At 38.7% G+C, this 25232-nt stretch overlaps 1 protein-coding gene across 1 annotated transcript in view; it reads right to left on the reverse strand.

Annotated features, from left to right (window-relative positions):
• The window catches only part of adamts9 (ADAM metallopeptidase with thrombospondin type 1 motif, 9), a 256778-nt gene that overhangs the window by 152276 nt on the left and 79270 nt on the right, over positions 1 to 25232 (reverse strand). Inside the window, exons 12-20 of the mRNA XM_043708280.1 lie at positions 17936 to 18084; positions 17544 to 17725; positions 17315 to 17451; positions 17100 to 17217; positions 13813 to 13908; positions 3954 to 4120; positions 3726 to 3855; positions 3440 to 3566; positions 1149 to 1359 (exon numbers count right to left, since the gene is read on the reverse strand). Coding sequence (XP_043564215.1) covers positions 1149 to 1359; positions 3440 to 3566; positions 3726 to 3855; positions 3954 to 4120; positions 13813 to 13908; positions 17100 to 17217; positions 17315 to 17451; positions 17544 to 17725; positions 17936 to 18084 — 1317 coding nt within the window. The remainder of the gene's footprint in view (positions 1 to 1148; positions 1360 to 3439; positions 3567 to 3725; positions 3856 to 3953; positions 4121 to 13812; positions 13909 to 17099; positions 17218 to 17314; positions 17452 to 17543; positions 17726 to 17935; positions 18085 to 25232) is intronic.

Here is a 25232-nt window from a genome sequence, read left to right on the forward strand (position 1 = left end):
TATTGTACTCTATGCTACTTTCTCCCCACCCCCACCCTCCTCTCATTTATTTCTCCACCCCGCATGAAGGGCTTTTGCCCGAAACGTCGATTTTCCTGCTCCTCGGATGCTGCCTGAACTGCTTGCTTTTCCAGCACCACTCTACTCCACTACATCAATGTTGCTATTCATCTGCACATAAATAAGAAAACTCTTGACTTATAGTAACTCTTCTTTGGAATAAACACTGAACCTTTTGTTTCATTTAAATTTCACATGAGAAACATGAAGGAAATGTTGTATGTAAAGGTCTGATCTAAGACATAGATAAAGAGTCAGCTTTGGGCAATTTCTACTCTTTGTATATTTTATGATTGTGTACTTCTGGTGCGGGGTATTATTTACTCAGGTCACAAAGGACAAATGTGGCTCATCACCACCTCCTCAAAGAAAAGTAAAGATGGCAATAAATTTTGGCCTTGCCAAAAATGCCCACATTCCATAAAGAATTACACATTTATTGTCCATGACTTCATGTCCATAATTTTCCAGTGATCTGCAGTGATCTCGAGTATCAACATTAGTCACTTGGACATGAGGTAAAATATGCAGCAACTAACTCCAGTGAAGTGCTTTAAACATAAATGACCTGTTTTCAAAACAAAGCTAAGCTTAAAAAAAATTTCAAAAAGCCAATTAAAACCTACTAATGGTACTTTTGTTTTAACTTATCAAAATAACAACCCAGTACAGATGAGCAGGGTAGTACATACATACTGTACAACTGTGCTTTTGTTCCAAACACAAACACTGATTAAAGTTCACATTTTACTTGCACAAATTTGTTTTCTTTATGGAGCAATATCTTTATGAAAAGTGTTCAACTGGCTTTTCTTTGAACAATAAGAACTGCATGGCAATTTCAAATTATAAAATTATCAAACCTGAGTGACACAACAGCATGTTTTGAGATGATTTATCTGCTGATGGATGTTAGAAATCAAAGTCAAAAATAGTTCTGGAACATTATCAGAAACATGGCCATACATTAAAATACAGTTTCCAGTGTCTGTTATATCAAGAAATTAAATGTAATTACATTTTCCATCATATTATTACATAATAATTAGAGCTATTCTTCATTGAGTGCAATTCGGGAAACAGCTTACCTCTGACCATGATGAATATTGCCAGCCTCCTACATTGCAATCTCCATGACACACTTCCTTATTATCTGGCTTTGGTTGATAGCTGCAGTATGTCTCATCTATTTTTTCGGTCTTTCCTTCCGATCTACTATATTTTGCACAGTAAATATCCAAGGTTCGATAGCCAGGTCCACATTGGGCTGTGCATTCGCTTTTTCTGGCAATATGCCATCTGTTTGAGAGTAAGCAGCATAATACATTAATTAGCTTGGACAATCCAAGCTAGAACTGAATTGGTTATAGGCTCATGTTGCAGAGTGGGTTCAAGTCCCTCCTGACATGTGACATACGAGGTTGTTTAAAGATATTTAAAACTAGGTTGGATATCTACTGTATGGTGCATTGCTTATTACTTTTGCACATTTGCAACTGATAGAAACAATTATTTATCTATCACTGAAGCTGTGCACTGTGTTTTAAATGATAATGCTTATTTTCAGATGCAACGCGCATGGAAATGATTTTCAGTGAGCACTGAGGGGCAGCTCACCTCCTCAGCAGCAGACTGTTGGTTGAGGTCATATCCAGAGACTTCAGCATAGAATCAAGGCCATGCACCAAGGAATTGTGGCAAGGAGGGTGGTGGATGCCTCACTTTTGGAGACACAATTTTTCAAATTCAATACTTAAAACAAAATTCCATTTGTCCTCCTCAGAGTCCTGCACAAGCAACATCATAACATTTCCTTGGTAAATGTGGACACTGATTGCTACATTTCCTACCTGACAGTTATGACTCGATTTCAAATGTGAAGTGTGCTGGGGAGTCCAGACATTGTGACAAGTATTGCCTGTCTACATTTAGTAGCAATTAATAAGACAAGACTGTGATTTGAATATTTTCATTAGGTTCTCACCTGTTTTAGACAGGATTCATTTCATGACAGATGCAAGAAAAAGAATGTGAGATGCAAGGAAATGTGGGGTCTTGGAGTGCTGGAGTGAATTTTATGGCGAATGTAAAAGTGAAAGCCCATATGACAGTGGATGTTGAGCAAGCCGTCTGACAACTCAGCTTAGGGGAGTGCTCTAGAGAAATGGTATCATCAGCAACACGTGGAACTTGAATTCATGCAAGAAATGTACAGCCTGCCCACTGATGGATTTCTTGCTTAGACTCAATAATAAGAGCGGATGGGTGAGGTACCAGCTAACCTTCCCTCGCTTAGACTCATTGGGGATCTTAGTAGACTAATTAATAAACAGGTTTACACAGAGGAACCTTGGTTATCCAGCATTCAATTATTTAAATTTCAGATTATTTAGACAAGTTCGCAAGGTCCCGATGCTTGGCTAAACTGTGTTATCTGGCATTTGATTATCCAAATATTCAATTATCCAAACAAAATACTCCCCGCATCTGTCATTCGAATAATCGAGGTTCCTCTGTAGCCAGTGATGCTCATGTCCCGTGAGTGAATAAATAGTTGTGGATGTTATTAAGCTAGAGTGGGTTCAAAAGAAATTTACCAGGATATCTGTCCAACTGTTGTTTTCTCTCTTTGGGCTCTATCCCCACCCCATCGTTTACTCCTTACCCCCTCCCTCCACCCTACCTTCTGCATATAAACTAACTTTTTCTGAGCTACCATCAGTTCTGAGGAAGGGTCACTGGACCTGAAACATTAATTCTGATTTCTCCTCACAGATGCCGCCAGACCTGCTGAGCCTTTTCAGCAATTTTTGTGTTTGCTTGCGAGGATCCTGCCAGGTATGGAAGGTTTGAGTTACAAAGAAAGGCTGGATAGGCTGGGACATTTTTCACTGGAGCATAGGAGAGGTTGAGTGGTGACTTTATAGAGATTTATAAAATCATGAGGGGTATAGGTAAAGATAACAGTAAGTATCTTTTCCCTAGGATAGGAGATTCCAAGACTAGGGGGGCACATTTTTTTAAGATGAAAGGAAAGAAATTTAAAAAAGACATGAGGGACAAATTTTTTACACTGAGGGTGGTTCGCGTGTGGAATGAGTTGTGGGCACAATTACAACAATTAAAATACACTTGGATAAGTATGTGAATAGGAACGGTTTGGAGGAATATGGACCAGGAGCAGGAAGATGGGACTAGTTCAGTTTGGGATTACATTTGACATGAACTGGTTGGACCATGGGGTCGGTTTCCAAAACTCTAGTATGACTCTACAACATATAATAGTGTTAATATTATGTTAGTAAGAAAAATTAGAAATCATCTCTTAATCCCCATGAAAATAATTTTGACAGGAAGACAAATCTTGAAAAACACCCACCGTATTTCACAGTCTGTGTTGCATGATTCAGTTAAAGGAGCTGGGCGTGGAGTTTGATCACATCTCTGATCAGAGACTACCAGCCGATCACTTTCTCTGGTACAAATAGGTCTTCTCTTCCTTTCGCCTAGTGAAATACAGCGTCATGTTAGAGTACATCCATGAAAAAAGTGAACATATTAAAATTATCTCCTGGCACATGATTCAAAACTATCAACAAGTAACCAATTATATAAACAGGCACAAATGTTTTGATTGTTGAAGTATGAATTCCAATAAATTTTACCTTGACAAAGTCTGTTGCAATCCTGCCAAGGACCAAACTGATCCCAAAAAAATCGCTGTACCTTATCTTCAATGGGAATGTTGAATGAGTAACGCACATCAGGATTGTATAGATTTCCCACAGACAAAACCTTGAATACAGTATTAAAATAAATTGTTTGATTGTTCATGAAAATGTATAACAAAAGACAATATAATGCACAGAATGTAACCATGCATGTTGATTTACCTGAACTATCAGTTCTTCCTCAATCCGATCAGTACAGTTGATTCTTTCCACACCATTATCAGAGCCACTATACTCAATTACAGCTCCTCTAACTTTAATTTCCCTTTTAAACATGCTGACCACAAAATCTCCGTTTAAAAGGAATTCTTCTCGACTGTTAGCCAAAGCTGCAAAATGAAATGCAATGAGAATACAAATGTCTGAACATAACTTACAAAAGATCTTGAAGCTCCATAAATATTATAAATATTATATATGTGTCAAATGTATTCTATACAGATTTTCACAAGCTGTTCCGTTTCTATATGGTATGATAATGTTAGATATAATTAAACAGCTTCCTGTCTGCTTTTTCCCACCTACACATTCAATCTTAATTAAAGAAGGGGCAAATAATTAACAAGTCTTGTGGGAATTTAAAGCTTTGTCCTAGAAAGCAGTTTCCTGTGAATCAGTAACACATCACACAACTTCACACTAATGTGATTTTTCAGCTTATTTCCTGAGTTTGAACCATTTCATTCATTGCTACGTAATTAAATCTCTTTCATCTAAACAACAAAAGAGAAACAGAAATAGAACTACTGATGTGCAGGAATAAGGTATAATATTTGTCCCAGTAGTGAAAACTGTATCCGAGGAAGCTGAAGAGGCTACAACATTTGAACATAATGATTTTAACACTGCACAAAGTTGGGGTTATAACATATTGAAGCAAGCCACTTCTGAACAGAAAGGAAGCAAATGTTCCTGGACTTTATAGCCTCAGTACAATTGTTCAAGTGACTAATACCACTGCAGCCAACAAGTTCAAGGAAGAGAAAAAAATGCAGAGCTTTGCACCTCTAGGTAAATACAAAGACATGCAAAATTCCCTTTAAACTGCTAAATAGTTGCTATTGTCCTAACCACAACAAGTTATTACATTTGCAAAATGAATGCTTTTATACTATTATACTCTATGAAGATTGTGCTTGTTTACCACATGCTTTGTTTAGATGATTATTCTCCTATAAGTAGGTATACTGTACTTATTTGTTTAGTTTTATGAATGATCAGAATAACCACGTCGTTTGATTAACTGGAAACATTGCATTTCGGTTGACTAATATCATTTCTGTGCTTATGAATCACAAATGGGCAAAACAATTTCATTGATTCTGTTATGCTCAAACATCAGTAAAAATTGAACACTCAGAGTTGTTAATTACTGGAGCTATTGCACTACAGCCATTCACTTTCAATGTTATTCAATGTGATTTGTCTTCGAGTATTGCTAGGAGTATAGTACTTCATGGATTTTTATAGCAAGTTTTAATTTAAATGGATAGGCTAAATGAGCAAACAAGATGAGTATAGGTATTAAATTGCTTCGATTATGACTCTATAGGGATGAATCTGAATATAAATGCATTCATAACAATTTAAGCTATAAATCAGTGTACTGTCATGTTTAACTTTGGGCCAGAGATTATTAAACTTTGCAAGAAAATCCATTTGCTTTCCAATTAAGTATGAGAAGAAAATATAGTTCACAGCCCACTATTGTCTCTGTCCAGGCCCTACTTTGTTTTTGTTTTCTCTTCTCAAAAATAAAGTTGATTCATTATATTTTTCAACAATAACATTACAGAATATTTCACTTGAATATTACAGAATTTGCAAAGGTCCCTGGGCCTATTGTCCAAAAGGTTGGTGGGGAATGTACTACAATCCTGATGGCTACTGCACAACATTGAACAATGTGAGCAGCATGAATTGTTTTAAGATGAAACTTCCATCCCTATCACAAACACAGGTCCTGCTTTAGGGACCTGTCAGCCAATCCAATTGCCCAGCAGCTCTGTCTTTCCAGTGTCTAATGCTGAGGATCCAGGACAGGTAGACAGGTTCAAAGCTAGAGGTCAAGGGGAAGGGTAAGTGGGAAGTGGGAGGTGAATTGAGGAAGGTGGGACCCAGATCAAGGGACCAGAGTGAAGATAGGGATGTGAAACGACCTTGATGATGTCTCCAATGCTGGCAAATCTGGCCCAACACTAGATTGCATTGTTATAGCCACTGGGCTTCCTGCTTGGTGTGGGTGTCTCCCCACCATAAACAAAACACCAGCTGGGGTGAAATGACCATTTAGGGGCTCAATAGGCCCATGAGTGGGTCAGAAACTTGTCATTTCCCATGCTTTGTGTAAAAGTTTAGACATTTTTAGAGATGGGGGGAGGGGTGCACCTGCTGAGTTTGATGTGACACCAGCCTCTAACCTGCCAGTCGGGGAAAAAAAAATTCCAATCCACGAGAAATTCTTAAAAGTTTACATCATTAGCAATGAAACAGAAGTTTTTGCTTTCCGCTGCATTTCTATTCACTGCTGTCGTGCAAGAAACTGGCTAACCCGTTGATGCTTTCCACTTTCATCCTGCGGCACGGTGGCATGTGGGCGGCACGGTGGCACAGTGGTTAGCACTGCTGCCTCACAGCGCCAGAGACCCGGGTTCAATTCCCGACTCAGGCGACTGACTGTGTGGAGTTTGCACATTCTCCCCGTGTCTGCGTGGGTTTCCTCCGGGTGCTCCGGTTTCCTCCCACAGTCCAAAGATGTGCAGGTCAGGTGAATTGGCCATGCTAAATTGCCCATAGTGTTAGGTTAAAGGGGTAAATGTAGGGGTATGGGTGGGTTGCGCTTCGGCGGGTCGGTGTGGACTTGTTGGGCCGAAGGGCCTGTTTCCACACTGTAAGTAATCTAATCTAAACTAAAATGGAGAATCCCACTTGTACAACCAGGTGGCAGCAAAATGAATAATCAGCTTCAGGGCTTAAAGTGTAATCCACACAGCAGGAAATAGCTAGCTCAATAGGCTTCACTGGTAGTGAAGGACAATCAAGGGTGTGACAACAGTTTGTTTAACATTTGGATTTGTGCAGAATCATGCAGTGTTCTTTGGATCCCTCAATCTGAATTACTTCTCCCACCTAATAAGGATCCTACACAGGTTTGGACAAACAAACGTCTGGGAAGCTAGTATTCTCATATGTTTGCTGCAATCCTCTACCTTTATTTAAAAAAGTGAAGGAGACAAAAGAAAGGTAATTATAGGCCAGTTAGCTTAGCACTGTCACTCGGAAAATGTTAGGGTCTATTGTAAAGGCTGTAATAACAAAGTATCAGAAATGCATAATATGATCGAGCAGAGTCAGACTGGCTTCATGAAGGGAAAATCAGGCCTGATTAACTTATTAGAATTCTCTGAGAATGTAATGAGGAGGATAGATAAATGGGAATCAGTGGATGCAATGTATCTGAATTTCCAAAGGAAATTTGAATAAGTTGCATGTAAGGTTTCTTAATAAGAACTCATGATACTGGAGGAAGTAAACACTCATTATTCATAGTTTTGTCCCCCACAAAATCCCCATACTTGCAAAGTCAGCCCCAAACCTCGGCTTTTTAGTTTCCCATTGAGTCGTCCAGTGTGCCTCAGTAAACCAATCACAATCCTTTTGCGGTATGTAGGAGTGATATCTGTGTTTTTAGTATCCGTGGGAAGTATGTGTCCCTAACTTTCTCAGATAATGATTATATATGTTTAGAGGTCTGGCTGAGAAATGATAAGAAATATTCACACCAAGTAATGACCATCTCCAACAAGAGAGAATCCAAACATTTACCCCTGACATTCAACAGCATTATCAGAATTGAATCTCAACCAGTACATGTAGAAGTTATCACTGACTAGAAACTAAGGCAGAAAAGCCAGCTAAACACAGAGTACAGCAGCAATTAATTACACCTCCTGTGTTCTCAAAGCCTCTCCATCATCTACAAGGTACAAGCCAGAAATATGATGGAATATTCTCTACTTGCCTGTCTGAGTGAGCTCCAACAATGCTCAAGAAGTTTAATACCATCCAGGTCAAAACAGGGAGTTTGATCAATCCCTCAGCCACTACCTTAAACATTTTCTCTCTCTGCTATTAATAGAGGCAACAGTGTATACCATATTCAAAATGGACCACAGCAAGTCACCAAGCTTCCTTCAACAGCTCCTTCCTAACTTGCAAAGTCTACATCCAGAAGAATAAGAACTGCAAATACTGCAAGAAAGCCATCCTCTGAATGCTCCCCTCCAAGCCATACATGATTATGATACCACAATTTCAATGTTGCTGAGTCAAAATCCTGGAAGTCTGCTCCTAACTGCACTGTATCAGATGGACTATAATGGTTCAAGAAGGCAGTTCACACTAAGCATTTGGGAATAGGCAACAAATGCTGGCCAGGCCAGTGATGCATAGATACCATGTTTTCTTTTAAAAAAACTACAATATATCTATTATGTAAGTGTGAATTTAATTTTCTATGAAAAGTGCAAGTTCACTGCATACATCTATGTAAATGAGTTTTAAATATCCCATTCTGTTCAGTAGTCAGAGGTGACTCATGTAAATCCTTTTCAGAGGTAAGCAAATCTAAAGATTTTAAAATAAACTCAGTCAATATCATCTAGCAAATGTGCAGACATTTTTTGTACATAATTAAATAAACAGAGATCATTTTGCTAACATACTTTCACGTCAAATTTTGCTGATTATATTAAGCAATGAAAACAAGTGGATTCCACATAAATATCACTGACTTCAGTTTCATAATATATCTTTATTCTTAAAATACCAAAGATCTGTAATTTGGAAAGAAAACAAAGATTATTTGATTGGATACATTGAATCACTACTTTTACATTGCACACTGTCAGATTTCTCCATAAAACGCATTGAACCCAAGCTCAAAACTCAATAAATCTAAGTGCGGAATATAATGAATTTGGTTTAATTAGAAATATCCACATTTGAAAAGGAAAAGGAGAGAGACCACAAGTTTAAAAAAATTATTGTATAATGTATTGCATAAAGCTATTTAAATAGGGTCAATGTTATCTCGAGTACAAACAATTCTGGATAACATAAAACTAGCTGGTGCACAAAGACAATGGAAATAAAAAGCACTTGATCTAACAGTTAAATGTAAAACAGCAGGAGCTCATTACATATACCTCTACATTAACAAGCACTAACAGAGAAAATCATGAAACAAGCGATTCAATTGGCTGAGTAGCTGGCTGCAAAGCATGATATCAAAGTGAATTCCTAAACTACTGATATCTAAGAATGTTAATAATGAAGGTTTCCATTTTCCCTCATGACTTTATATTTCATTCCTTAATCCTACAATAAGCCTGCTTAAGCACACCTCTGCAAAATAATTTTTCCCTTTAATTATAAAACTCAGTCTAGTTTGATAGAATTAGAAACTTAGAAACCTAAGTAAGCAACTTGACTAAAATAACACTTCTCAATATTGTTTGTGCACAGCCCTCATGCTTTATAAACTCCACGTTTGAATCCTTCCAATCAAGATTCCACTCTGTCATCATTTAAATTCCTTCCTGTAGAATAGCACTTCTGACATTGATGCGATGGTGACAAAGGCAAACAATGCATCACTTTCCTTCTCAAACCATCTGCAGCCCTCGACAAAATTGATCATACACCCTCCTTCATTGCCTCTTCACTGTTATGCAGTAGGTATCATCCTTATCTGAGTGTAGCTAAAGACTCACTTGTGATGTCTGTTCACTCCCATACCAGTACCACCATTGTCTCCAGAGCATTTATGTTAGCTGCTCCTTTGATGACAATTATCCAGAATCAAATCAGTTTTGCATGTACTCAGACACCACACAGTTCTATATCACCACCAACCATTTCAACTTGTCCACTGAGATGAAATTTCAGCAAACTGACATCCAGTATTGGATGAGCTGGCATTTCCTACAATTAAATACTGGGAAAAATGAAGTCATTGCTCTTGTTCAATGACAAAAACTCCATTCCACAGCCAATGATAGAGCCATTGATTCTATCCTTCCCCATTGCAACAATTGAGGCTGACCAGGCTGCTTAGTCTTCCTGTTCTACTTCTCCTAAGATGAGTTTTTGATGATATACCAATGTTTCACTTAGTGAACTACCACCAACTCTGTGATTTTACATGACTCAACCACTGTCTCAGTTCTCGTGCTGCTGAAACCCTCATCTATGCTGGTGCTACCTTCAGACGTGGCTATTCTGATGTATTGCCATCTCACGTTCTACCATAAACATTGAGCTTAATGTTTATGTGCAACAGACTTACATAAAACTTAATTCATCCTTTTTTATAGTCAAAAGGTGCATTTTTATTTAGTTAATACATAATTAAGTAGATTTCCCTCATTTTGTGCCAGGTTAGTGAATACATTATTAACAAAAGTAAAATAAGGACCAAAAAGATCCTACAAAGCCAACTTCAGTTTTCATAGATGTTACATTTAATTTATTGATATTCATAATGTCTGTTCTCCCACAAACTTTTCAAGATTGTAAAAATGTCATGGTATTTCTTCCTTTTAAGCTATTCTCAACATGAAGCAGTCCTATACATTAAACTAAATTTCTGCTGAAAACATTTAAATTAATAAGTAAATAAACATCAGCCACAAGATTCAAATTCTTCACCCATTTCTCCAAGTAGAAGTATATTGAGCACATCGGCAAGATTAACTAAATACCATGGTAATAAATATCCTTTTACTTTTACTTTCATATTTTTCAATGCCTTATTCTGCAATACGTGTAATATACCTCACTCTATCATGTAAACATGTCAAAATGTTTCTGGAGAACAGGAAATATTTAGGAAATATGTGAAATATTCCAAACACTCCATTGAGTGAAAAGCTTAGAATGCAGAAGTAAACCATCTGCCCCTGTGCCACATCTTTATAATGTACATCTATCATGTTAATTACCTCTCCCCATCAAATCACTATATTCCTTTATTTCCTTCTTCTTCATGTAGACATCAAGTCTCCCCCAAACACTCAATGTTATTCAAAGTTTGTGCGAAGATTTGTAGCTCGGGTGCGCGTTGTTGTGGTTCTGTTCGCCGAGCTGGAAGTTTTTGTTGCAAACGTTTCGTCCCCTGGCTAGGCGACATCATCAGTGCTTGGGAGCCTCCTGCGAAGCACTTCTTTGATGTTTCCTCCGGTGTTTATAGTGGTCTGTCCTTGCCGCTTCCGGTTGTCAGTTTCAGCTGTCCGCTGTAGTGGAATACCAAGGAAAGGAGATGGCTTAGTGGTATAATCACTGGACTGTTATTCTAGAGACCCAGGTAATGTTGGAGGGATGTGATTTTGAATCCCACAGATGGTAGAATTTGAATGCAATAAAAATCTGGAATTGGGAGTCTGATAATGAACAATCGTTGGGGAGCAGAGGAGGGGGACAAACCTTTCTGTTTCAATAATGCCTTTTACAAAGGGAAATCCTACGGAAACCCTACCTGGTCTCGCCTGCTTGTAACTCCAGACCCACAGCAATGTGGCTAACTGGGTGGATAACAAATGCTATCCTAGCCAGTAGTGCCCAGATTCCATGAATTTAGAGAAAACAAGCTGGTAACACGTTTTAAAATACTTGTGGTCCCTACTATCAGTAATTCACTCTCACCAGCCTGTTATAATCCATCCCTTTGTCTGCTCAACAGCTGTTGTCTCTCTGGGTTCCATCTCCACCCAATTCCCCCACCCTCCTTCCTCTGTTATTTCCGCACCCAGCCTTCTTCAATCTGACTGAAGGTGTGACGCTTGCCAGTTAAGTGGCTGAGGGCTCCCTCCTGTTCTGCAGTCTGGGAGAAAGCTTTGTGTGTGAGGGCGGTGGGGACAAGATTTGAACAAGGAACAAATCCCAGCTTAATTAGTGTTAAATAATGCTTATCCAGAAATGCTCTTGTGTTCAGCAATGTGCGTTCTTGTCCACTGCACATACCCCATTACCTCAGGTACCATTATGCTGACGTTTCCACCAGAAATGTCATTGTCATCAATCTGTCAGCAATTTGGTCAAAATCCCAGCTGCCCATATGGCCTTGCTTCAATCCTTCCACAGTAATAATTACAGCAGGAAATCTGGATCCATCGTGTTATCAGGGTACATTTGTACATCTGCTTTAACAAAAAGTTAAATGATGAAGTATGATACTTTACAACACCATTGTAGGGAAGGCAACACTTGCAGGTTTCATTAAAGGGATTGATGGTAGTCCAGCAATGATGGGCAAAGTACTTAGCTGGTGATCATTTAATGAGGTTGAAACCCAGTGAGATAAATCAATAAACGATATAAATGGAACACGAAATGACACGACCAGCTATCCTTTGTAGCCACACATGCAGACAACAAGCAACATGAATTTGACTGGGACAACACTACTATCATAGGGCAAGCCAGACAGAGAACAGCCAGGGAATTCCTAGAGGCATGGCATTCATCCACAAACTCCATCAACAAACACATCGACCTGGACCCAATATACCAACCACTACAGCGGACAGCTGAAACTGACAACCGGAAGCGGCAAGGACAGACCACTATAAACACCGGAGGAAACATCAAAGAAGCGCTTCGCAGGAGGCTCCCAAGCACTGATGATGTCGCCTAGCCAGGGGACGAAACGTTTGCAACAAAAACTTCCAGCTCGGCGAACAGAACCACAACAACTCAATGTTATCTGCTTCAAGCACTCTACATAATAACACCTTCTGAATTATCACTGCAACATATTTAGAACTTCCTGTGAAGTTCTTCATTTAATCAGTTAGCAATTACCACCCAAACAAAAATAGTTTATTCATATCAGATGGCCTGTTAGTCTCTTATTGTAGAGACGCAAGTCCAATCTGATAGGTGAACATTCTCAATTCCGCTAACACCCTTGTTAAATGCTTCTGTATTGACTTCAATGCTTTAATATTTTGTTTTTAATATGGCGATCAAAATTGCACACGGTATTCCAAGAGTTTAACCAAGATTCTGCAGAAATTTAACATTACCTTTTTGCTTTTGTATTCCAATCATCTATAAAGCAACACCAGTATATCAACTTCAGTACTTTGTGAGTGCACTTTATAATCTTGTCAAGTTATGCTGCTGCTTCTACTGATTTCTGTATTGAACTTCACTTAATTTGAAGGAATCACTGTAAAATCACTCCTATACCAATGCCATCCAGGCAATGCTGAGTATTGATTATGTTCCTGCCAGCTTTCTATTGAGCCCAATCAACATGTCAAATCAGAGTCTGGAATTCAAATCCATTCCAAACAGATGAAAAGAAAGTTTCATCTGTTTGCCAGCTGTAACAGTAATAAATGAAAATGTTTGCAATTCTCCACTATTCCAGCAGTTTCATTCAAAGAGATAGTACTTTCAACAACAAGGATGTTTACTGAGATTCAGAGCTTAAATTGACCTTTACATGATGTAGTTTACCTTGAATTATTTCATGTTGGCATTCCGCCTCAAAAGTGAAAAGATGATCATTCACCATTATTGACCTCTTACCAAATTAGACAAAAATGAAGATCCGAAATATACAGAGAGGAAAACATTATTGATTTACAATAAAATCCCTATTATCTGCCAATACAGGATGACCACTACTATGAACAACGAAAACTGACAGATAACCAAGAACCTCCAAATGTTGGCCTTTATTACTAACAATACCCAAGGCTCATGAATCAAAATAAATACAACACAAACAATATAAACAGACGTTGACTTATGACAGACTGGGAGAGCTAGGTAGTGGCAGAGTGAGCAACAGAGTAACTGTGAGACCATAAAATACATGAAAGTAGATAGTTGGAGCGCTGATTTAGGACCCACTGTGGGCAATGCAATGTGCTAATAATAAGCAATAAGCAGACAAAGTTATTACACATGTTTAAATAAAATATTTTACATTCCTTCAAAGTGAACTTACCAAGATAATTGTCATCTTCTGGTTTCCCTGAATAGCTGTGCTGACGCACATCAATATTTGTAGCACCAATTGGTATTCGTACAACTACATTATATCCTGGAAAATGTCAAACACATACACTAAATACACACTCAGAATGCAGTGTAAAGAACTAAAATGCATATTCATTTGAAAGCCATCGGCAATAATAAAGAAAATTTATTACAGCTGAATCAGTATCATTGGGATTACTTAAATGATTGACATTGATTTCCAAGAAAGGAAAAAAAATTGTTTCAAGTGACAAGATAATAGCAATAAGCCCAATTTGCACGCATGTTCATCAATTCTGCACGTTATAAATTCCAAAGTGGCATGGGAAATGCCCTTGCATAGGTGGCACAATGGTTAGCACTGCTGCCTCACAGCCAGGGACCCAGCTTTGATTCCAGCCTGGTGACTGTGTGTGGAGTTTGCACATTCTCCCCGTGCCTGCGTGTGTTTCCTCCGGGTGCTCCGGTTTCCTCCCACAATCCAAAGATGTGCAGGTTAGGTGAATTGGCCATGCTAAATTGACCATAGCGTTCATGCACGTGTTGGTTAGGTGCATTAGTCAGAGGTAAATGTACAATAATAGAGTACGGGAATGGGTCTGGGCTGGTTACTCTTTGGAGGGTTGGTGTGGACTTGTTAGGCCGAAGGGCCTGTTTTCACACCATTGGGATTCTAAGAATACAAATAAAGACACAATTTGTTCCCTTTGGTTGAAACTGAAACAAAATAACTGTAGTCTTTTTTGGAGAAATGGTCTGATTGTGGTAATTTAAAATTGCTAATATTCCATGTTTGTGGATTAGTATACAGATTAGAAGCCTCGGCAGTGCATAGCATCTCAAAAACAATAACATTCGATTATTGCTGTTGGATTAAGAAGGACATTTTTTGAAAGGCAAAATAAAAATGGTGAATTACACTGTAATAAACATTGCCAGGACACCACTAATACATGCCCGTGTTGTGGTGCGAATGACACAAAACCTTACACAATGTTTGACTATATTAAGTTTATCTGCAAGTTCTGCAGTAATTAATATTTCTTAAGGTTATTGCCATGGTGAGGCAAAGGGAGAAATAACATTCTAAAGAAATATTTTAAAATTTATAGCACACTAAAATAAGTGATATTTAAGAAAGCTTAAATATGTGGCAGTGCACCAGCAGAGTATAATTCTCAAGACTGATGGCCAAGGATTAACGTCATATTTGAAATCTTGATTAATTTTGCTAGAAAGCACGTTACTGCTTATTTCAATGAGAATTTAGGAGTCAGCTTCATTATCTTGATAATTGTGCATGATTTTGTTCTCCTTATTCCTATTATTATTGCTACTGCATTTTATTACACAGTTGTTAGTAGTAGATGAACAAAAGTTAAAATAGAGTAATAGAATCATCTAGCACTCAAACCCTTCTCATGTACACTTCCAACTCATGTACACTGACAAGTATCCCTCTAAACCCTTCCTGTTCGTATATTCATCCAGATGCCTGTTAAATGTTGTAATTGTACCAGCCTCCACAGCTTATTCCATAAATGCATCACTTCCTGCGTGAAAAAACCACCCCTCTGGTTCTTTTTCATTCTTTCCCGTCTCACCTTAAACCTATGCCCTCCAGTTGTGGACTCCACCACCCTTGGAAAAAAAGACCTTAGCTATTCACCCTATCCATTCCCCTCATGATTTTATAAACCTCTATAAGGTCACCTCTTAACCTCCGATGCTCCAGGGAAAAAAGCCCCAGCCTATTCAGCCTCTCCCTATAACTCAAATCCTCCAGTCCAGACAACATACTTGTAAATCTTTTCTGCACCCTCTCAAGTTTGTAAACATCCACCCCATAGAGAGGCAACCAGAATTGTACACAATATTCTAAAAGTGGCCTCATCAATGTCTGTACCATTGCAATATGATGTCCCAACTCCTGTACTCAATGTTTTGACAAATGAAGGCAAGCATACAAAATGCTTTCTTCACCACCCTGTCTACCAACTTTCAAGGAGTTATGCACCGGCACCCCTAAATCTCTTTGTTCTGCAACACTCTCCAGGGCCCTACCATTAACTGTATAAGTCCTGCCTTGATTTGCCTTACTAAACTGCATCATCTCACATTCATTTAAATTAAATTTCATCTGTCACTCTTCGGCTCACTGGCCTATCTAATCAAGGTCCCATTGTCCTTTAAGATAATGCTCTTCACTGTACAATACACCATGAATTTTGGTGTCATCTGCAAACTTACTATCCCTGATTCCTAAGTTCACATCCAAATTATTCATATAAATGATGAAAAGCAGTGGACCCAGCACCGATCCTTGTGGCACACTGCTGGTCACAGGACTCCAGTCCGAAAAGCAACCCTTTACCACCACCCTCTGTCTCCTAACTTCAAAACAATTTTGCATCCAATTGGCTAGCTCCTCCTGGATCCCTTGTGATCTACCCTTATTAAGCAGTCTACCATGTGGAACCTTGTCGAACACTTTACTGAATGGACAATATCTATCGCTCTGCCTTCATCAATCTTCTTTGTCACCTCTTCAAAAAAGTTAGTGAGACATGATTCCTCACGCAAAAAGCCGTGTTGATTACCCCAATCACTCTTTGCCTTTCCAAATGTATGTAAATCCTATCCTTCAGAAACCCCTCCAACAAATTAGCCACCACTGATGTCAGGGTCTTGGCTTTTCCTTACAGCCACATTAGTCACCCTCCAGTCTTTCAGCACACAACCATGGTTGTCAATGGTTTAAATATCTCAGCAAGGTACCCAGAAATCTCTTCTCCAGCTTAGTTCCATGAAACATCTGATCAAGCTGTTGAGCATATATTTACTAACAGTCACAGCATCCACTTATTGAAGACATATATAAATCAAAACATACTGCAATTCATAAATTATTGCTATCTCGTGTCATTTTATACTATACTCTTAAATGCAATCAATAAAGGTGAATCTTAATGGCCAAACTTTTGCCTATTTATTGGTCGATAACTCCTGGCACATTTTAAACACAGCCATCAATATTTTCTGTTCTATTGTTTCTTACAGAAGTAAGAATTCTTTCAAACAGACAGCAGTAAAGCACAGTCAGTCAATCAGCTTTCTTCATTTATTAAATAAATATAATTTGTATGGGAATAAAAAAGATTCTGATTCAGTTTTTTTTTTAATTAGCCTTACATAAATTTAATGCCCTCAGCAACAATACTTGTCTCATAATGATGAGATGAATACAAAGCTTACCATAGTGAACAGTATTAAAGGTGCCTGCTAAAGTTTTACATGAAGAATTATCACCACCACATACACCGCATTTATCTCTTCGTGCTTTTGAATTTAATACATGATCACATCCAGCTTGCTGTGGGGAAAAAAAACAGCATTAGTTCTGTAACGCTACAAAAATATCTTTGAAATTTCAAAAATTTACATAAAAGTCTTCAAAAAAATTTTTGTACCCGGCAAAGTCCTTGTACACAAACGTCATTAGTTTCTGGCCCACAAAGTGTGCCATCAATAACTCTGTCCCTGAGCTGATAGTAGACTGTAGTTCCAGCTACTCTGCAGAATAACTTGCAACGGTCTTTCATCAAAACTGAAAAAAAGATTGGGATTCATGGATATAAATCATCCTTCATTGCTTAAAATGTAAAACGTACCATTCCCTGTATTAATGGAAATACTCACTTCCACTGTATTTAGGAACCCAACGGACATTTGGAGGTAAGCCATTAATATTGAAATGTCTTCCGTCAAACTGTGCACACTGTTCTCCTCTGAAGTCTCTCTCTTGCTTTGGACATTGTTCAGTGTTGCATGATCGAAATTTCATTCTTCGACCAATGCAGTACTTTCCTCCATTTCTAGGCCTACAGTCAAAAACAATAATTTTTCCATTTCCATAATGTAACAAATAAATTACAATATGAAATTTCTGTGCAGTGAAAGACTGCCATTCAAAAAAATACGACATATCATGAATACAAATTTTAACATACTGACAGATGAAAGGCATGTATTCCCCTACAAAGTTTGATTAAGTATTCATTGCACTCTAAATGTTGAAGTAGTTTGCTTACTCTGGTTTGTTGCACTCTCTAACTGCATTTTTAATGCCACCTCCACAGCTTCTAGAGCAGGACCCAAATGGACTCCAAGGTCCCCAACTTCCGTCTACCACAGAGGTTTCGGCAGGATCCTTTACAATGCAAACACCATGTTTGCAATGCTGTAAAGACAATTATTGAAGAGATATTAAATTCTGTCTTTGGGAAGCTGCAAAATCATAAAATCTGTTTCAGAGAAATAACCTCAGTAGTATAATCTGAAGACATTAAATTTTAAAAAGAGGTTATATTTATCTCTGAATCAATATAGCTCAACTTCGCTGCACACAACAATTTGCTTTGTTCCTTAGAAAAACGTGATTGAGTAATATATTCACAAGGAAAAAGCAACCATTCAACGTTTTAAGATTGGCTGGGAAATACAAAATGAATCAGTCTGCTGATCCTTATCACTTCCCCACTATTCGTCAAAGGGAAGGAAGGGTGTCTGATGACAGAAAACTGATAAATTATTTGCTTCAGTTATAAAATAGATTTAATATTGTTTCAAATTGCAAGCTGTTACAAAGAGTCCAAATTCACTCCAATAATGAATATATCAGTCTAGGCGTAGAAACTTAATTATACATTAAATCATTTAAAAACAAGTTTGGGATAATGGAATAATAGGCTTATACTTTTAACTTACATACATTTTCTCAACAAAATATCAATGGTGAAAAATAGGTTAACTTTAAAATGCAATATTTCACAGACCTTGTTGCCCATGAACAATATATAAGGATCAATGGGAATAATTTATAGAAGGCACTGTCCCTGCGTGCACCTTTGTATCTGGGGCATTAGTCTGAGGCTGAAGGAGCTGAGACCCAGGAAGGAATAAATTCAACAATCATTAGGAGTGAGAAACACACTTCCAGCAATGTTGTCATTAAGGATGGAAGCTGAATGATCAAATCAAGAAAAGGCCAGGAGTTCAGACTAATGATGCAGAAATAACCATCTGAGGCCTTCAACACCTTCCTTTCAAAGTCAATATTACATTGATACTGACTTATCGTATGGAATAAAATTGGACATCTAATTTTGCCAAGAAATGAGAGTTGGCAAGAAAAGATCAAAAAATTTCTACTTTTGCAATTTGAAGTCATGCGTGCCTTCTATAAAAAGCTTAATACTCCTTTGAACACCATTATTACCATAGATGGTTGGGGAAGGGGTAACTCTGATGTGAGCTGCTGCAAAGATAATGGAATGACAATCAGTTGACCTACTTCTTTACACACTCGTAACTAATTTTGCTTTCACAAATGAATGGTACAGTATGAGGCCTAAACTATCAAAATATATAACAACAGCAGGCCTGATGAAACACTCTGCTGGATGGTACATGGGAATATCCCATTCTCGGGATGTCATGTCTCTCAGTGAAATTAAGTTTGTTAGATTGTGCTCTGTGAAGATAGCACCAAACATATTTTAAGACTTTTTAGCCACCTGGCAGATTTGGTGAAGAAATGTAAAGTTTCAGCATTTGCTATAAATTCAACTATTGTTGTAACATAACACAGGAATGGCATAGCAAGTGACAGAATCAATCAGATGCTATCCACCTTGCACTAAACACTTTTTAAATGCCTATCATTTCTAAATCCTCTGTCTCTTCAGTACTGCTAAAAGCTGAAAAATGGGTTACAATTTAGATGAGGCAGTGGTAGAGTGGTAATATCACTGGACTAGTTCCCCAGACCAACGTTCTGGGGACACGGATTTGAATCTCACCATCGCAACTGGTGAAATTTGAATTCAATAACAATCTAGAAGAGACAGCTGGCTTAATTTAAATATTTATGTAAAAATCCACCTGTGGTAACCAGTGTGGTCGCATGTTCCATAGTGAAGGAAATCTACTGTCCTTACCTGGCCTGGCCTACATGTGACTCCAGACTCTGACAAGTATAGATTACAGATTAGATTAGATTACAGTGTGGAAACAGGCCCTTCGGCCCAACAGGTCCACACCGACCCGCCGAAGCGAAACCCACCCATACCCCTACATTTACCCCTTACCTAACACTACAGGCAATTTAGTATGGCCAATTCACCTGACCCTGCACATCTTTAGATGGTGGGAGGAAACCGGAGCACCCGGAGGAAACCCACGCAGACACGGGGAGAACGTGCAAACTCCACACAGTCAGTCGCCTGAGGCGGGAATTGAACCCGGGTCTCTGACGCTGTGAGGCAGCAGTGCTAACCACTGTGCCACCGTGCCGCCCACAAATATTTATAGTTATCTCTTAACTGCTCTCTTCGAATTAAGACTGGTTATAAATTACCAGCAAGGCCCACATCCCATTAGAGAGAATTTTTCAAACTTTTTTTTCATAAAGACTTTCAGAACAGTCCTTGTAATTTTCTTTAATTATTTTCATCCTTTTAAACTTTACGTACACATAGATCGTTTTTCTGGAGTCAGTAATGTCCTTCTTTGACCTGGCCTAATCTTGATAATAAGCCTTAACAATTAACCTGGTAAAATGACTTAATTTTATGAATATATCCTAAAGACATAACATAATTAAATTCTTTTAGAAAAGTCGAGGATCCCAATAAAGGATAAAGCCCAAAGAGTGGGAATTTTAAATAAATTTTAACATTATTAACTGTAGTGTGGCAGATTTGTTCAAAGGTAAGCAGCCTACCATCCATTATCAAACAAATTGTATGGATAACATTGCAAAGTACTTACTCTTTGGAGAACATAGAACCCAATTATTTGCAAGTCAAGGCAATGGGAAGGAAGGAGACTACACATTTTATTGGACCAGTTTACCTTGGCAATTTGAAGACTTGGAAACTTGGTCCAGAATGTTCGGATGAATGTCTCTCAGTTCAGTCTTTAAATGGAATGAGAGGAATTTTGAAAAGTAAGCCCCCTGACAAACTACCAATAAATGACTAGATATTATCTGATTTTTCATGTCTTTCAGGAGATTACAATTCTCTCGGTGAATTAGGATCCCTGGGGAATCACATTTGTTCAGTAATGTTAGATGGCCCAGCTTTCTTTTTCCCTGAATGACAGTTTCATGTTTGCATGAATTCAGGAAATGTCCTAAATTAATTCCTCTTGGATTCACACTCACAAAGCACAAACTGACCAAAATGTTAACCAACCCATGAAAGATTATAGCCACAGCAAGAAATTGAAATATCACTTTGCTACACTAGAGGGTGCTCTTCTCTCATGGGAGTTACCACATTATTAAACAACACAGAATGTGGATTGGTCTCTAGCAAGTGATGCCATCTCGAGCCTGGGAATGCTCAGTGCCGCTGTGGTTCAAAGGGTAAATCCTCAATTTCCTACTATAAATACTTCTCATGTTTACACCCAGCAAATATTCTTAGAAAAAAACAATAAAGACAGAAGCTAGTATGACAGAGCACTGTCCCGTCAAAACATATTAAACAACTTGCCCCTTGACAGTCTGCAGCAGGCTATGTCTGACCATGCTCAACCAGCCCATACTTGCAAAACCGAGAACACAAATATCCAATCATTATACGTGGTTCTGTGATTGGACAACATTTCAATTGGGCTTTTATTGTGATTCATGGAGTCATAGAGATGTACAGCATGGAAAAAGACCCTTCGGTCCAACCTGTCCACGCCGACCAGATATCACAACCCAATCTTGTCCCACCTGCCAGCACCCAGCCCGTATCCCTCCAAACCCTTCCTATTCATATACCCATCCAAATGCCTCTTAAATGTTGCAATTGTACCAGCCTCCACCACATCCTCTGGCAACTCATTCCATACACGTACCACCCTCTGTGAAAAAGTTGCCTCTTAGGTCTCTTTTATATCTTTCCCCTCTCACCCTAAGCCTCTGCCCTCTAGTTCTGGACTCTCCAATCCCAGGGAAAAGACTTTGTCTATTTATCATATCCATGCCCCTCATAATTTTGTAAACCTCTGTAAGGTCACCCCTCAGCCTCCGACGCTCCAGGGAAAACAGCCCCAGCCTGTTCAGCCTCTCCCTATACCTCAAATCTTCCAACCCTGGCAACAACCTTGGAAATCTTTTCTGAACCCTTTCAAGTTTCACAACATCTTTCCGTTAGGAAGGAGACCAGAATTGCATGAAATATTCTAACAGTGACCTAACCAAGGTCTTGTACAGCCGCATCACTTGCACATGCTAGGACATAAAAAATGTAGCAGAAATATAGACCAAATGGCCTGCCTGACCTATTCAGCATTCAATAACATCATGGCTGAACTTGGGCATCAACTTCATTTTCCATCCTGCTCTCCATATCCTTTAATTTGCTGTGACACCAAACATCTCTGTACTCCAGCCTTAAATGTATAAAACAATGGAACACCTACAAACATGCAGTAGAGAAATCCAAAGATTTGAAAATCTCTGAGTAAAGTGTTTTCTTCTCATCTCATTCCAAACTGATCAGCCTCTCATTCTGAGACTGTGCCCTGCAGCATTTCAGATTCCACATTCAGCAGAAACAATCTCTGATGATTTTCTCTCTCAAGACATCTTTATTCCTACACTTCAATCCCATTGCAATTAAGGCCAATATTCCAGTTGTCAACCTAATTGCTTGCTGTAATGACATAGAAACATCTGGTGCTCAAAAGTCCCCAATTTACTTCTCTTTTTCGACCCAGGTTGACAAGGTTCCTGTACTAAACAACAACAACTATTTACTGCCAATACACAGATTCTAGGTACAGATAAATAATTAGGAATTATTGACATATAACTTTATTAAAATTCTTATATTCCTTATGAAACTCCTCGACACAAACATACAGGCAGACACAAAAAAAGGTATAAGTGTTAGGACAGAGGTAAATACTAGAAGATTAATTCAATTGTCTCTGTTCACAAGATTTATTGAGATGGTCCTTCTGGCTTCTCAAGCCTTGCTGCTTCTGGGCTGGAAAGTAGAGGTGAAGCTCAAGACCTTCCTTCGCCATGTCCTTTTGCCAGGCAGCTGGTGACAAGTGGTGTTCCCGAAGGCTCAGTGTTAGGACCACAACTTTTCACTTCATACATCAACAATCTGGATGAAGGAACTGAGGACATTCTGGCTAAGTTTGCATATGATACAAAAATAGGTAGGGGGACAGGCGAAGAGGATGTGTAAGGATTTGGACAGGTTAGGAGAGTGGACAAAGAAGTGGCCATTGGAGTACAACGTGGGAAAGTGTGAGGTCATGCAATTTAATAGGAAGAATAGAGGCATGGATTATTTTCTAAATGGGGACAAAATTCAGAAATCTGAAGTGCAAAGAGACTTGTTAGTTCCAGTCCAGGATTCTCTCAAGGTAAACTTGCAGGTTGAGTCAGTAGTTAGGAAGGCAAATGCAATGATGGCATTTACTTTGAGAGGACTTGAATATAAAAGTAGGGATGTACATCTGAGGCTCAACAAGGCTCTGGGCAGACCACATTTGGAGTATTGTGTGCAATTTTGGGCCCCATATCTCAGGAAGGATGTACTGGCCCTGCAGCGTGTTCAAAAGAGGTTCACAAGAATGGTCCCAGGAATAAAAAGCTTAACATATGAGGAGCGTTTGAGGACTTTGGGTTTATAATCAATTGAGTTTAGAAGTATGACGGGGGATCTAATTGAAACATACAAAATACTGAATAGCCTGGACAGAGTAGATGTTGGTAAGATGTTTCCACTGGTAGGAGAGACTAGGACCTGACGGCACAGCCTCAGAGTAAAGGGAAGATCTTTCAGAACAGAGATAAGAAGGAACGTTTTAAGCCATAGAGTGGTGAATCTATGGAATTCATTGCCACGGATGGCTGTGGAGGCCAGGTCATTGAGTACATTTAAGACTGAGATTCTTGAGTATCAAGGGGATCTGAGTTTATTGGAGAACAAGGTTGAGAAACCTATCGGCCATAATTGAATGGTGGAGTAGACTTGATGGGCCGAATGGTCTAATTTCTGCTCCTATACCTTATGGTCTTTTACTTGCTTTCAAGAGGCACAGAGTGACTGTCTCTGACTCATTGGTTAAAATCCACAGCTTACAGCAACTGCTGAGGGTCAGCTCAAGGTAATTTTTACTTCAGTTCCTTTCTGGATGTTCAACTGCTTCTCTCTCAAACATTCTTACCCACAAGCTATTCAGCTACACCACAGCAAATCACTTTTGTTGTTGGCAGGTAGAAGGCTTTTGGCATGCATACCTGGTCACCACTCTACAAACCAATCAATCAGTTACTCATTATCATCAGTATCTCCCTTCATAGAGACCCCTTGGGTCCAGCTGCCCTGTAGTAATCTCCCCAACTAATGAATAAACGACAGTGTAAACAGCACTTTCAATGACTGCCAGGTAACTTGCCTTTGACAAAATGTACGAGGAGAAAGTGAGGACTGCAGATGCTGGAGATCAGAGCTGAAAATGTGTTGCTGGAAAAGCACAGCAGGTCAGGCAGCATCCAAGGAACAGGAGAATTAACGTTTCGGGCATAAGCTTCGGTCCTGAAGAAGGGCTTATGCCTAAAACGTCGATTCTCCTGTTCCTTGGATGCTGCCTGACCAGCTGTGCTTTTCCAGCAACACATTTTCAGCTTTGAAAAAATGTAGAAATCTTTTCCACAAACTTTGGTTTTTAAAACAGTTATTTTTCTATTTAACTCCAAATTCAAAAATACAATTAAAAAAGAACTTTCACAATGCTCAGGTGAGGACGGGTGAATTTGCTCCCCTCTTTGGAACTTGCTAACATGTTTGCAACAAGTCTTATTAATTCTTTACAGCACACAGCTTTTTAATGCTTCAATTAAAATGTCATTCACTAAGTGAAATTAAAACGCCAATACAAGGTTTTCTTGAATGAAAAAGAGTGAGAAGTTTTATTACCTGCTATGCTTGAAAAATGTAATCAAGCATAATATCACAATTCAAAAATACACACAGGCATAAAGCTTAAGAAGGGCAGAGAGGAAGAAAGAGCAAGAGAGTTTGTGTTGTGTGTATGTGTTAGAGATTCAGACAGACAGTGACAGAGACAGACAGAGAGAAAGAGACACTTTGAAAACTTGTTGTGAGGTATCCACTTTATTTTCTCTGTCCTGCTCAAAGGTTGTTTGCCTGAAAGGCAGTTCACTTCTGCATTCCCATGTCTGGTGTCTTTAGTTTTTCAAACTGGACAATCTGCAAGCAATGAAACATGTGAAACTCCCAGAAAGGTATAAATCAAAAAGAGGAGAAGTGAGGTTCTTCATACCTGACTAAGTTTCACTATATT

The sequence above is a fragment of the Chiloscyllium plagiosum genome, chromosome 18 (assembly GCF_004010195.1).
Source record: "Chiloscyllium plagiosum isolate BGI_BamShark_2017 chromosome 18, ASM401019v2, whole genome shotgun sequence".
Taxonomy (NCBI): Eukaryota; Metazoa; Chordata; class Chondrichthyes; order Orectolobiformes; family Hemiscylliidae; genus Chiloscyllium; species Chiloscyllium plagiosum.